A 12,500-nucleotide genomic window follows, 5' to 3' on the forward strand; every position below is an offset into this window, starting at 1 on the left:
TCTCTTATGAAGACCCCCCCCCTCCCAGGTCCTGGGTCATCTCTTATGAAGGTCTCCCCCCCCCCAGGTCCTGGGTCCTCTCTTCTGAAGGTCTCCCAGGTCCTGGGTTCTCTCTTCTGAAGGTCTCCCAGGTCCTGGGTCCTCTCTTCTGAAGGTCTCCCCCCCCCCAGGTCCTGGGTCCTCTCTTCTGAAGGTCTCCCCCCCCCCAGGTCCTGGGTCCTCTCTTCTGAAGACCCCCCCCTCCCAGGTCCTGGTCCTCTCTTCTGAAGGTCTCCCCCCCCCCAGGTCCTGGGTCCTCTCTTCTGAAGGGTCCCCAGCTCGTTTGCTGATAAGCCACACCTGGTGTCCCAGGCGGCTGGTGATCTGACGTAACGACCGTCAATTACCTGTCCTAGAGGTCTGAAGGGGCGGGGCTGAGCTCTCGGGGTGCCACAATGCGCACACACACCAGCATAAAAGACACAGACACACACATACATATACACACACACACACACCAGCATAAAAGAGTTGAGATAAGCTCACAGAAACACACAGGTGTGTACACACACACACACAGTGACCTCCCTCCTCCCGTCTGTGCATTTTTAAACATTTATTTTCACTCGTAAGGCACTGAGGTTTCGCTCATTTACAGTGATGTCAAGCCTACAGCAACAGACAGATTACAGCAGTAGAAGTCACATGCAACACAAGACTACCTGAAGAAAACCAGAAACGGTTACAAATCAATTCACAAATAGTTTATAATCATAATATTGGGTTCTACATGAGGAGGTCATTGAAGGAAAAGGAACATTAGTCAAGATCAGAGCATGCTCAGGGGAAGAAGCAGCCCATCGTTCCATCTAGTCAAGTAGGTTCCATGATCAACATAAGGTAGTTTTCCTATGAGGGATTTAAAGATAAATACCAGAGCTTGTTGCCCTTCTCCGTAAGAGAAGACCAACCAACCATCTTACTGTATACAGCACAGTGGGGAGTATCATAACCATCTTACTGTATATAGCACACAGAGGGGAGTATCATAACCATCTTACTGTATATAGCACACAGTGGGGAGTATCATAACCATCTTACTGTATATAGCACACAGAGGGGAGTATATAGCACACAGAGGGGAGTATATAGCACACAGTGGGGAGTATATAGCACACAGAGGGGAGTATATAGCACACAGAGGGGAGTATATAGCACACAGTGGGGAGTCTGTATATAGCACACAGAGGGGAGTATATAGCACACAGAGGGGAGTATATAGCACACAGTGGGGAGTATATAGCACACAGTGGGGAGTCTGTATATAGCACACAGAGGGGAGTATATAGCACACAGAGGGGAGTATATAGCACACAGTGGGGAGTATATAGCACACAGTGGGGAGTATATAGCACACAGAGGGGAGTATATAGCACACAGAGGGGAGTATATAGCACACAGAGGGGAGTATATAGCACACAGAGGGGAGTATATAGCACACAGTGGGGAGTATATAGCACACAGAGGGGAGTATATAGCACACAGTGGGGAGTATATAGCACACAGAGGGGAGTATATAGCACACAGTGGGGAGTCTGTATATAGCACACAGAGGGGAGTATATAGCACACAGAGGGGAGTATATAGCACACAGTGGGGAGTATATAGCACACAGTGGGGAGTATATAGCACACAGTGGGGAGTATATAGCACACAGTGGGGAGTATATAGCACACAGAGGGGAGTATATAGCACACAGTGGGGAGTCTGTATATAGCACACAGAGGGGAGTATATAGCACACAGAGGGGAGTATATAGCACACAGAGGGGAGTATATAGCACACAGAGGGGAGTATATAGCACACAGAGGGGAGTATATAGCACACAGAGGGGAGTATATAGCACACAGTGGGGAGTATATAGCACACAGAGGGGAGTATATAGCACACAGTGGGGAGTATATAGCACACAGAGGGGAGTATATAGCACACAGAGGGGAGTATATAGCACACAGAGGGGAGTATATAGCACACAGTGGGGAGTATCATATCATAACCATCTTACTGTATATAGCACACAGTGAGGAGTATCATAACCATCTTACTGTATATAGCACACAGAGGGGAGTATATCAACCATCTTACTGTATATAGCACACAGAGGGGAGTATCATAACCATCTTACTGTATATAGCACACAGTGGGGAGTATATCAACCATCTTACTGTATATAGCACACAGAGGGGAGTATCATAACCATCTTACTGTATATAGCACACAGAGGGGAGTATATAGCACACAGAGGGGAGTATATAGCACACAGTGGGGAGTATATAGCACACAGTGGGGAGTATATAGCACACAGAGGGGAGTATATAGCACACAGTGGGGAGTATATAGCACACAGAGGGGAGTATATAGCACACAGAGGGGAGTATATAGCACACAGAGGGGAGTATATAGCACACCACACAGTGGGGAGTATATAGCACACAGTGGGGAGTATATAGCACACAGAGGGGAGTATATAGCACACAGTGGGGAGTATATAGCACACAGTGGGGAGTATATAGCACACAGTGGGGAGTATATAGCACACAGAGGGGAGTATATAGCACACAGAGGGGAGTATATAGCACACAGAGGGGAGTATATAGCACACAGAGGGGAGTATATAGCACACAGTGGGGAGTATATAGCACACAGAGGGGAGTATATAGCACACAGAGGGGAGTATATAGCACACAGAGGGGAGTATATAGCACACAGAGGGGAGTATATAGCACACAGTGGGGAGTATATAGCACACAGAGGGGAGTATATAGCACACAGTGGGGAGTATATAGCACACAGTGGGGAGTATATAGCACACAGAGGGGAGTATATAGCACACAGAGGGGAGTATATAGCACACAGTGGGGAGTATATAGCACACAGTGGGGAGTATATAGCACACAGTGGGGAGTCTGTATATAGCACACAGTGGGGAGTCTGTATATAGCACACAGTGGGGAGTATCATAACCATCTTACTGTATATAGCACACAGAGGGGAGTATCATAACCATCTTACTGTATATAGCACACAGTGGGGAGTATCATAACCATCTTACTGTATATAGCACACAGTGAGGAGTATCATAACCATCTTACTGTATATAGCACACAGAGGGGAGTATCAACCATCTTACTGTATATAGCACACAGAGGGGAGTATCATAACCATCTTACTGTATATAGCACACAGAGGGGAGTATCATAACCATCTTACTGTATATAGCACACAGAGGGGAGTATCATAACCATCTTACTGTATATAGCACACAGAGGGGAGTATCAACCATCTTACTGTATATAGCACACAGTGGGGAGTATCATAACCATCTTACTGTATATAGCACACAGAGGGGAGTATCATATCATAACCATCTTACTGTATAAAGCACACAGTGAGGAGTATCATAACCATCTTACTGTATATAGCACACAGAGGGGAGTATCAACCATCTTACTGTATATAGCACACAGAGGGGAGTATCATAACCATCTTACTGTATATAGCACACAGAGGGGAGTATCATAACCATCTTACTGTATATAGCACACAGAGGGGAGTATCAACCATCTTACTGTATATAGCACACAGAGGGGAGTATCATAACCATCTTACTGTATATAGCACACAGAGGGGAGTATCATAACCATCTTACTGTATATAGCACACAGAGGGGAGTATCATAACCATCTTACTGTATATAGCACACAGAGGGGAGTATCAACCATCTTACTGTATATAGCACACAGAGGGGAGTATCATAACCATCTTACTGTATATAGCACACAGAGGGGAGTATCATAACCATCTTACTGTATATAGCACACAGAGGGGAGTATATAGCACACAGAGGGGAGTATATAGCACACAGAGGGGAGTATATAGCACACAGAGGGGAGTATATAGCACACAGTGGGGAGTCTGTATATAGCACACAGAGGGGAGTATATAGCACACAGAGGGGAGTATATAGCACACAGAGGGGAGTATATAGCACACAGAGGGGAGTATATAGCACAGAGTGGGGAGTATATAGCACACAGTGGGGAGTATATAGCACACAGAGGGGAGTATATAGCACACAGAGGGGAGTATATAGCACACAGTGGGGAGTATATAGCACACAGAGGGGAGTATATAGCACACAGAGGGGAGTATATAGCACACAGAGGGGAGTATATAGCACACAGTGGGGAGTATATAGCACACAGAGGGGAGTATATAGCACACAGAGGGGAGTATATAGCACACAGAGGGGAGTATATAGCACACAGAGGGGAGTATATAGCACACAGTGGGGAGTATATAGCACACAGTGGGGAGTATATAGCACACAGAGGGGAGTATATAGCACACAGAGGGGAGTATATAGCACACAGAGGGGAGTATATAGCACACAGAGGGGAGTATATAGCACACAGAGGGGAGTATATAGCACACAGTGGGGAGTATATAGCACACAGTGGGGAGTATATAGCACACAGAGGGGAGTATATAGCACACAGAGGGGAGTATATAGCACACAGTGGGGAGTATATAGCACACAGAGGGGAGTATATAGCACACAGAGGGGAGTATATAGCACACAGAGGGGAGTATATAGCACACAGTGGGGAGTATATAGCACACAGAGGGGAGTATATAGCACACAGAGGGGAGTATATAGCACACAGAGGGGAGTATATAGCACACAGAGGGGAGTATATAGCACACAGAGGGGAGTATATAGCACACAGTGGGGAGTATATAGCACACAGAGGGGAGTATATAGCACACAGAGGGGAGTATATAGCACACAGAGGGGAGTATATAGCACACAGTGGGGAGTATATAGCACACAGAGGGGAGTATGATATTTAGCCCCAGTGATGAATCTCAGGGCAGATAAGGACTGAGTTCAGAGAAGCTTAAGAGTTAAAGCCACAGCATTCCTATGAGTGACATCACCACAGTCCAACACTGATAAGAGAACTGCCTCCACAATCCTTTTAACACTAATTAAAGGAAAGCTGGCATAAACACACGTGCACACACACACACACGCACACACACGCGCGCACACACACACACACACACACACACGCGCGCGCGCGCGCACACACACACACGTCTGCGACTCCCTCGCCCGCTCACACTCCTCTCCTTGCAGAAACTGTTCTCCTCTCTGGAGGTGCTGGGCGTGTCCGAGATGAACCTGTCGGCCAATCAGTTCAAAGAGGATGTGAAGAGGTTCGACTGGAAGCCGGAGACGGGTAATAGAGGGTTCTAGTCTAGAGACGGGTTATAGAAGGTTCTAGTCTAGAGACGGGTTATAGAAGGTTCTAGTCTAGAGACGGGTAATAGAAGGTTCTAGTCTAGAGACGGGTAATAGAAGGTTCTAGTCTAGAGACGGGTAATAGAAGGTTCTAGTCTAGAGGGGTAATAGAAGGTTCTAGTCTAGAGGGGTAATAGAAGGTTCTAGTCTAGAGACGGGTAATAGAAGGTTCTAGTCTAGAGACGGGTAATAGAAGGTTCTAGTCTAGAGGGGTAATAGAAGGTTCTAGTCTAGAGACGGGTAATAGAAGGTTCTAGTCTAGAGACGGGTAATAGAAGGTTCTAGTCTAGAGACGGGTAATAGAAGGTTCTAGTCTAGAGACGGGTAATAGAAGGTTCTAGTCTAGAGACGGGTAATTGAGGGTTCTAGTCTAGAGGGGTAATAGAAGGTTCTAGTCTAGAGACGGGTAATAGAAGGTTCTAGTCTAGAGACGGGTAATAGAAGGTTCTAGTCTAGAGACGGGTAATAGAAGGTTCTAGTCTAGAGGGGTAATAGAAGGTTCTAGTCTAGAGACGGGTAATAGAAGGTTCTAGTCTAGAGGGGTAATAGAAGGTTCTAGTCTAGAGGGGTAATAGAAGGTTCTAGTCTAGAGACGGCTGAAGGTTCTAGTCTAGAGACGGGTAATAGAAGGTTCTAGTCTAGAGACGGGTAATTGAAGGTTCTAGTCTAGAGACGGGTAATAGAAGGTTCTAGTTTAGAGACGGGTAATAGAAGGTTCTAGTCTAGAGACGGGTAATAGAAGGTTCTAGTCTAGAGATGGGTAATAGAAGGTTCTAGTCTAGAGACGGGTAATAGAAGGTTCTAGTCTAGAGACGGGTAATAGAAGGTTCTAGTCTAGAGGGGTAATAGAAGGTTCTAGTCTAGAGACGGGTAATAGAAGGTTCTAGTCTAGAGGGGTAATAGAAGGTTCTAGTCTAGAGACGGGTAATAGAAGGTTCTAGTCTAGAGACGGGTAATAGAAGGTTCTAGTCTAGAGACGGGTAATAGAAGGTTCTAGTCTAGAGACGGGTAATAGAAGGTTCTAGTCTAGAGACGGGTAATAGAAGGTTCTAGTCTAGAGACGGGTAATAGAAGGTTCTAGTCTAGAGACGGGTAATAGAAGGTTCTAGTCTAGAGACGGGTAATAGAAGGTTCTAGTCTAGAGGGGTAATAGAAGGTTCTAGTCTAGAGGGGTAATAGAAGGTTCTAGTCTAGAGGGGTAATAGAAGGTTCTAGTCTAGAGACGGGTAATAGAAGGTTCTAGTCTAGAGGGGTAATAGAAGGTTCTAGTCTAGAGGGGTAATAGAAGGTTCTAGTCTAGAGACGGGTAATAGAAGGTTCTAGTCTAGAGACGGGTAATAGAAGGTTCTAGTCTAGAGACGGGTAATAGAAGGTTCTAGTCTAGAGACGGGTAATTGAGGGTTCTAGTCTAGAGGGGTAATAGAAGGTTCTAGTCTAGAGACGGGTAATAGAAGGTTCTAGTCTAGAGACGGGTAATAGAAGGTTCTAGTCTAGAGACGGGTAATAGAAGGTTCTAGTCTAGAGACGGGTAATAGAAGGTTCTAGTCTAGAGGGGTAATAGAAGGTTCTAGTCTAGAGACGGGTAATAGAAGGTTCTAGTCTAGAGGGGTAATAGAAGGTTCTAGTCTAGAGACGGGTAATAGAAGGTTCTAGTCTAGAGACGGGTAATAGAAGGTTCTAGTCTAGAGACGGGTAATAGAAGGTTCTAGTCTAGAGACGGGTAATAGAAGGTTCTAGTCTAGAGACGGGTAATAGAAGGTTCTAGTCTAGAGACGGGTAATAGAAGGTTCTAGTCTAGAGATGGGTAATAGAAGGTTCTAGTCTAGAGACGGGTAATAGAAGGTTCTAGTCTAGAGACGGGTAATAGAAGGTTCTAGTCTAGAGATGGGTAATAGAAGGTTCTAGTCTAGAGGGGTAATAGAGGGTTCTAGTCTAGAGAGGGGTAATAGAAGTTTCTAGTCTAGAGTTGAAGGTTCTAGTCTAGAGGGGTAATAGAAGGTTCTAGTCTAGAGACGGGTAATAGAAGGTTCTAGTCTAGAGACGGGTAATTGAGGGTTCTAGTCTAGAGACGGGTGAAGGTTCTAGTCTAGAGACGGGTAATTGAGGGTTCTAGTCTAGAGACGGGTAATTGAGGGTTCTAGTCTAGAGACGGGTAATAGAAGGTTCTAGTCTAGAGACGGGTAATTGAAGGTTCTAGTCTAGAGATGGGTAATAGAAGGTTCTAGTCTAGAGGGGTAATAGAAGGTTCTAGTCTAGAGACGGGTAATAGAAGGTTCTAGTTTAGAGACGGGTAATAGAAGGTTCTAGTCTAGAGGGGTAATAGAGGGTTCTAGTCTAGAGACGGGTAATAGAAGGTTCTAGTCTAGAGACGGGTAATAGAAGGTTCTAGTCTAGAGACGGGTAATAGAAGGTTCTAGTCTAGAGACGGGTAATAGAAGGTTCTAGTCTAGAGATGGGTAATAGAAGGTTCTAGTCTAGAGACGGGTAATAGAAGGTTCTAGTCTAGAGACGGGTAATAGAAGGTTCTAGTCTAGAGACGGGTAATAGAAGGTTCTAGTCTAGAGACGGGTAATAGAAGGTTCTAGTCTAGAGGGGTAATAGAAGGTTCTAGTCTAGAGACGGGTAATAGAAGGTTCTAGTCTAGAGACGGGTAATAGAAGGTTCTAGTCTAGAGACGGGTAATAGAAGGTTCTAGTCTAGAGACGGGTAATAGAAGGTTCTAGTCTAGAGACGGTTAATAGAAGGTTCTAGTTTAGAGACGGGTAATAGAAGGTTCTAGTTTAGAGACGGGTAATAGAAGGTTCTAGTTTAGAGACGGGTAATTGAAGGTTCTAGTCTAGAGACGGGTAATTGAAGGTTCTAGTTTAGAGACGGGTAATAGAAGGTTCTAGTCTAGAGACGGGTAATAGAAGGTTCTAGTCTAGAGACGGGTAATTGAAGGTTCTAGTCTGGAGACGGGTAATAGAAGGTTCTAGTCTAGAGACGGGTAATAGAAGGTTCTAGTCTAGAGACGGGTAATTGAAGGTTCTAGTCTAGAGACGGGTAATTGAAGGTTCTAGTCTGGAGACGGGTAATAGAAGGTTCTAGTCTAGAGACGGGTAATAGAAGGTTCTAGTCTAGAGGGGTAATAGAAGGTTCTAGTCTAGAGACGGGTAATAGAAGGTTCTAGTCTAGAGGGGTAATAGAAGGTTCTAGTCTAGAGACGGGTAATAGAAGGTTCTAGTCTAGAGACGGGTAATAGAAGGTTCTAGTCTAGAGACGGGTAATAGAAGGTTCTAGTCTAGAGACGGGTAATAGAAGGTTCTAGTCTAGAGACGGGTAATAGAAGGTTCTAGTCTAGAGACGGGTAATAGAAGGTTCTAGTCTAGAGATGGGTAATAGAAGGTTCTAGTCTAGAGACGGGTAATAGAAGGTTCTAGTCTAGAGACGGGTAATAGAAGGTTCTAGTCTAGAGATGGGTAATAGAAGGTTCTAGTCTAGAGGGGTAATAGAGGGTTCTAGTCTAGAGAGGGGTAATAGAAGTTTCTAGTCTAGAGTTGAAGGTTCTAGTCTAGAGGGGGGTAATAGAAGGTTCTAGTCTAGAGACGGGTTATAGAAGGTTCTAGTCTAGAGACGGGTAATAGAAGGTTCTAGTCTAGAGACGGGTAATTGAGGGTTCTAGTCTAGAGACGGGTGAAGGTTCTAGTCTAGAGACGGGTAATTGAGGGTTCTAGTCTAGAGACGGGTAATTGAGGGTTCTAGTCTAGAGACGGGTAATAGAAGGTTCTAGTCTAGAGACGGGTAATTGAAGGTTCTAGTCTAGAGATGGGTAATAGAAGGTTCTAGTCTAGAGGGGTAATAGAAGGTTCTAGTCTAGAGACGGGTAATAGAAGGTTCTAGTTTAGAGACGGGTAATAGAAGGTTCTAGTCTAGAGGGGTAATAGAGGGTTCTAGTCTAGAGACGGGTAATAGAAGGTTCTAGTCTAGAGACGGGTAATAGAAGGTTCTAGTCTAGAGACGGGTAATAGAAGGTTCTAGTCTAGAGACGGGTAATAGAAGGTTCTAGTCTAGAGATGGGTAATAGAAGGTTCTAGTCTAGAGACGGGTAATAGAAGGTTCTAGTCTAGAGACGGGTAATAGAAGGTTCTAGTCTAGAGACGGGTAATAGAAGGTTCTAGTCTAGAGACGGGTAATAGAAGGTTCTAGTCTAGAGGGGTAATAGAAGGTTCTAGTCTAGAGACGGGTAATAGAAGGTTCTAGTCTAGAGACGGGTAATAGAAGGTTCTAGTCTAGAGACGGGTAATAGAAGGTTCTAGTCTAGAGACGGGTAATAGAAGGTTCTAGTCTAGAGACGGTTAATAGAAGGTTCTAGTTTAGAGACGGGTAATAGAAGGTTCTAGTTTAGAGACGGGTAATAGAAGGTTCTAGTTTAGAGACGGGTAATAGAAGGTTCTAGTCTAGAGACGGGTAATTGAAGGTTCTAGTCTAGAGACGGGTCATTGAAGGTTCTAGTTTAGAGACGGGTAATAGAAGGTTCTAGTCTGGAGACGGGTAATAGAAGGTTCTAGTCTAGAGACGGGTAATAGAAGGTTCTAGTCTAGAGACGGGTAATAGAAGGTTCTAGTCTAGAGGGGTAATAGAAGGTTCTAGTCTAGAGACGGGTAATAGAAGGTTCTAGTCTAGAGACGGGTAATAGAAGGTTCTAGTCTAGAGACGGGTAATAGAAGGTTCTAGTCTAGAGACGGGTAATAGAAGGTTCTAGTCTAGAGACGGGTAATAGAAGGTTCTAGTCTAGAGATGGGTGAAGGTTCTAGTCTAGAGACGGGTAATAGAAGGTTCTAGTCTAGAGACGGGTAATAGAAGGTTCTAGTCTAGAGACAGGTAATAGAGGGTTCTAGTAGAGACGGGTAATAGAGGGTTCTAGTAGAGATGGGTAATAGAAGGTTCTAGTCTAGAGACGGGTAATAGAAGGTTCTAGTCTAGAGACGGGTAATAGAGGGTTCTAGTCTAGAGACGGGTAATAGAAGGTTCTAGTAGAGATGGGTAATAGAAGGTTCTAGTCTAGAGACGGGTAATAGAGGGTTCTAGTCTAGAGACGGGTAATAGAAGGTTCTAGTCTAGAGGGGTAATAGAAGGTTCTAGTCTAGAGACGGGTAATAGAAGGTTCTAGTCTAGAGACGGGTAATAGAAGGTTCTAGTCTAGAGGGGTAATAGAAGGTTCTAGTCTAGAGACGGGTAATAGAAGGTTCTAGTCTAGAGACGGGTAATAGAAGGTTCTAGTCTAGAGACGGGTAATAGAAGGTTCTAGTCTAGAGACGGGTAATTGAAGGTTCTAGTCTAGAGACGGGTAATAGAAGGTTCTAGTCTAGAGACGGGTAATTGAGGGTTCTAGTCTAGAGACGGGTAATAGAAGGTTCTAGTCTAGAGACGGGTAATAGAAGGTTCTAGTCTAGAGACGGGTAATAGAAGGTTGTAGTCTAGAGACGGGTAATAGAAGGTTCTAGTCTAGAGATGGGTGAAGGTTCCACCTGAGGTTCTCTAGTTCAGGGTCAGAAACCCCCAGGCGTTGTTGGGTGTTTATATGTGCTGCTTTGTGTTCGACCCCTCAGATGAGAAGCCCCTGCCGAAGCGGCCGGGAGACCCCTCGGCGTCGGAGGTGACTCTGAGGCCCATGGAGATCCGTACCTTCCTACTCCGAGTCCGGCAGATTCAACCCACGAGCCGATGAGAAACTGACATTGACCGAAACCCACGTCGACGTTGCGTCGACCGGCCGATCCCTGTGGCGTTGTTGGCGGCGGCGTCTTCACTTGCTGCCTCTGCTACTGCGCAACGCTTTAATTAGCCCACGCAAGCTGCCTGTACAAGACTGTCGTGTTACCAGGGAGACCTGACAGCGTTTCCTCTATTAAATCAGTACTTTCCTCACTCTGGCGCCGTCTTAAGATGAAGCCTTTTCCGTCTGTCGGTGCTCCAACTCTGTTAATATTCAACTCTTCGCCCAGGGTCGTCATCACTGACCTTCAGGGTTTTAGACTTGTTCACTGAAGGATTTTGATACTTTGACTCCTCTATGGGGCCGTGACTGGCTCCAGTGTCCTCGGGCCAGTTCCATCATACAGAACCAGGGATTAATGGTGTCTTGTATGTATTCATCTTCAAGGCGCCGCATCTGGATAGACAGTGCACTTTCATCAGGTGCAAGTTTTGACAATGTCTAACCTTTCGATTGCTGCCCTCTACTGCCACACACACACACAATCAATCAGATCCCCCAGAATCAGACCTCAGATCAGATACTCTATACTGGACAAACTGGCTGAAACATATCTGAGCACCAACATCTTGGGACATACTGAGTGGTTGGATGAGTGGTCTGTGGTTGGATGAGTGGTCTGTGGTTGGATGAGTGGTCTGTGGTTGGATGAGTGGTCTGTGGTTGGATGAGTGGTCTGTGGTTGGATGAGTGGTCTGTGCAGTAACAGAGTTGTGTCTCTCAGATGTGCCTATTCTGTATGTGATTGTGTTTTTTATAATCAGGGATTTTAATGAGTGTTTTGTTAAGTTGATTTATTTTGTCGATTGAGCAGCTAAACAAATAAAAAGAAGCATCATAGCATTACAAAAACAAACATTCTCACTAACAGACGCACACACCGAGTTGTCATAGTGACTTTATTACACTGCCTGACAATCCAACAACAAAAGTAAAGCCTGATGAAAGACCGTCACCATAGTGACAGGTCACATGAGTAGTTTGCTTCATCTGCGTTTCCCACAGGGACGCACCGTCGTCCGGCCCCGCCCATCCCTCGGACTTAGGTCCGTTACACCTGCCGTAGCACAGCCAATCAGCAGCGGGGACGGTCTGTACCATGCCCGCCCCCCCCCAGGCAATAAAGAGAAGAAAAAGAGGAGGGGGGGAACGTCATCAGTCCATCTCTGCGTCCGTCTGGATGTCGTGGGAGTAGCAGCATTTGTCGCCGTAGTTGCACGTTCCCTGGAGGACAGAGAGAGAGGGAGAGGGATGTCATGGATTTTAACTGATCTAGTTAAAAAGGATTTACCAAGATTCTGGTTTATTGAGAAAACATACGAGCGCAAGGACTTCAGGACAACGCACGTGAGTGGTTGATCCAAAGAAGTCCCGCCTCCTGATCTTGCGCTGCCTTAT

The 12,500-nt window shown here is 45.4% G+C and overlaps 1 protein-coding gene and 1 long non-coding RNA gene across 2 annotated transcripts in view; one reads left to right on the forward strand and one right to left on the reverse strand.

The window, feature by feature from the left end:
- Positions 1-11,943, forward strand: part of LOC311328560 — a 14,371-nt gene extending 2,428 nt beyond the window's left edge. Inside the window, exons 2-3 of the long non-coding RNA XR_014631223.1 lie at positions 5,183-5,285; positions 10,936-11,943. This is a non-coding gene — a long non-coding RNA (uncharacterized lncRNA). The remainder of the gene's footprint in view (positions 1-5,182; positions 5,286-10,935) is intronic.
- A 77-nt stretch (positions 11,944-12,020) lies between these two features.
- Positions 12,021-12,500, reverse strand: part of LOC311328561 (tRNA (guanine(26)-N(2))-dimethyltransferase-like) — a gene marked incomplete at its 5' end in the record, with an annotated part of 3,392 nt that continues 2,912 nt past the window's right edge. Inside the window, one exon of the mRNA XM_084462511.1 lies at positions 12,021-12,326. Within this exon, the coding sequence (XP_084318637.1) occupies positions 12,258-12,326 (69 nt within the window). The remainder of the gene's footprint in view (positions 12,327-12,500) is intronic.

Source organism: Borostomias antarcticus (assembly GCF_949987555.1).
Source record: "Borostomias antarcticus genome assembly, contig: scaffold_411, whole genome shotgun sequence".
In the NCBI taxonomy this organism is placed as follows: Eukaryota; Metazoa; Chordata; class Actinopteri; order Stomiiformes; family Stomiidae; genus Borostomias; species Borostomias antarcticus.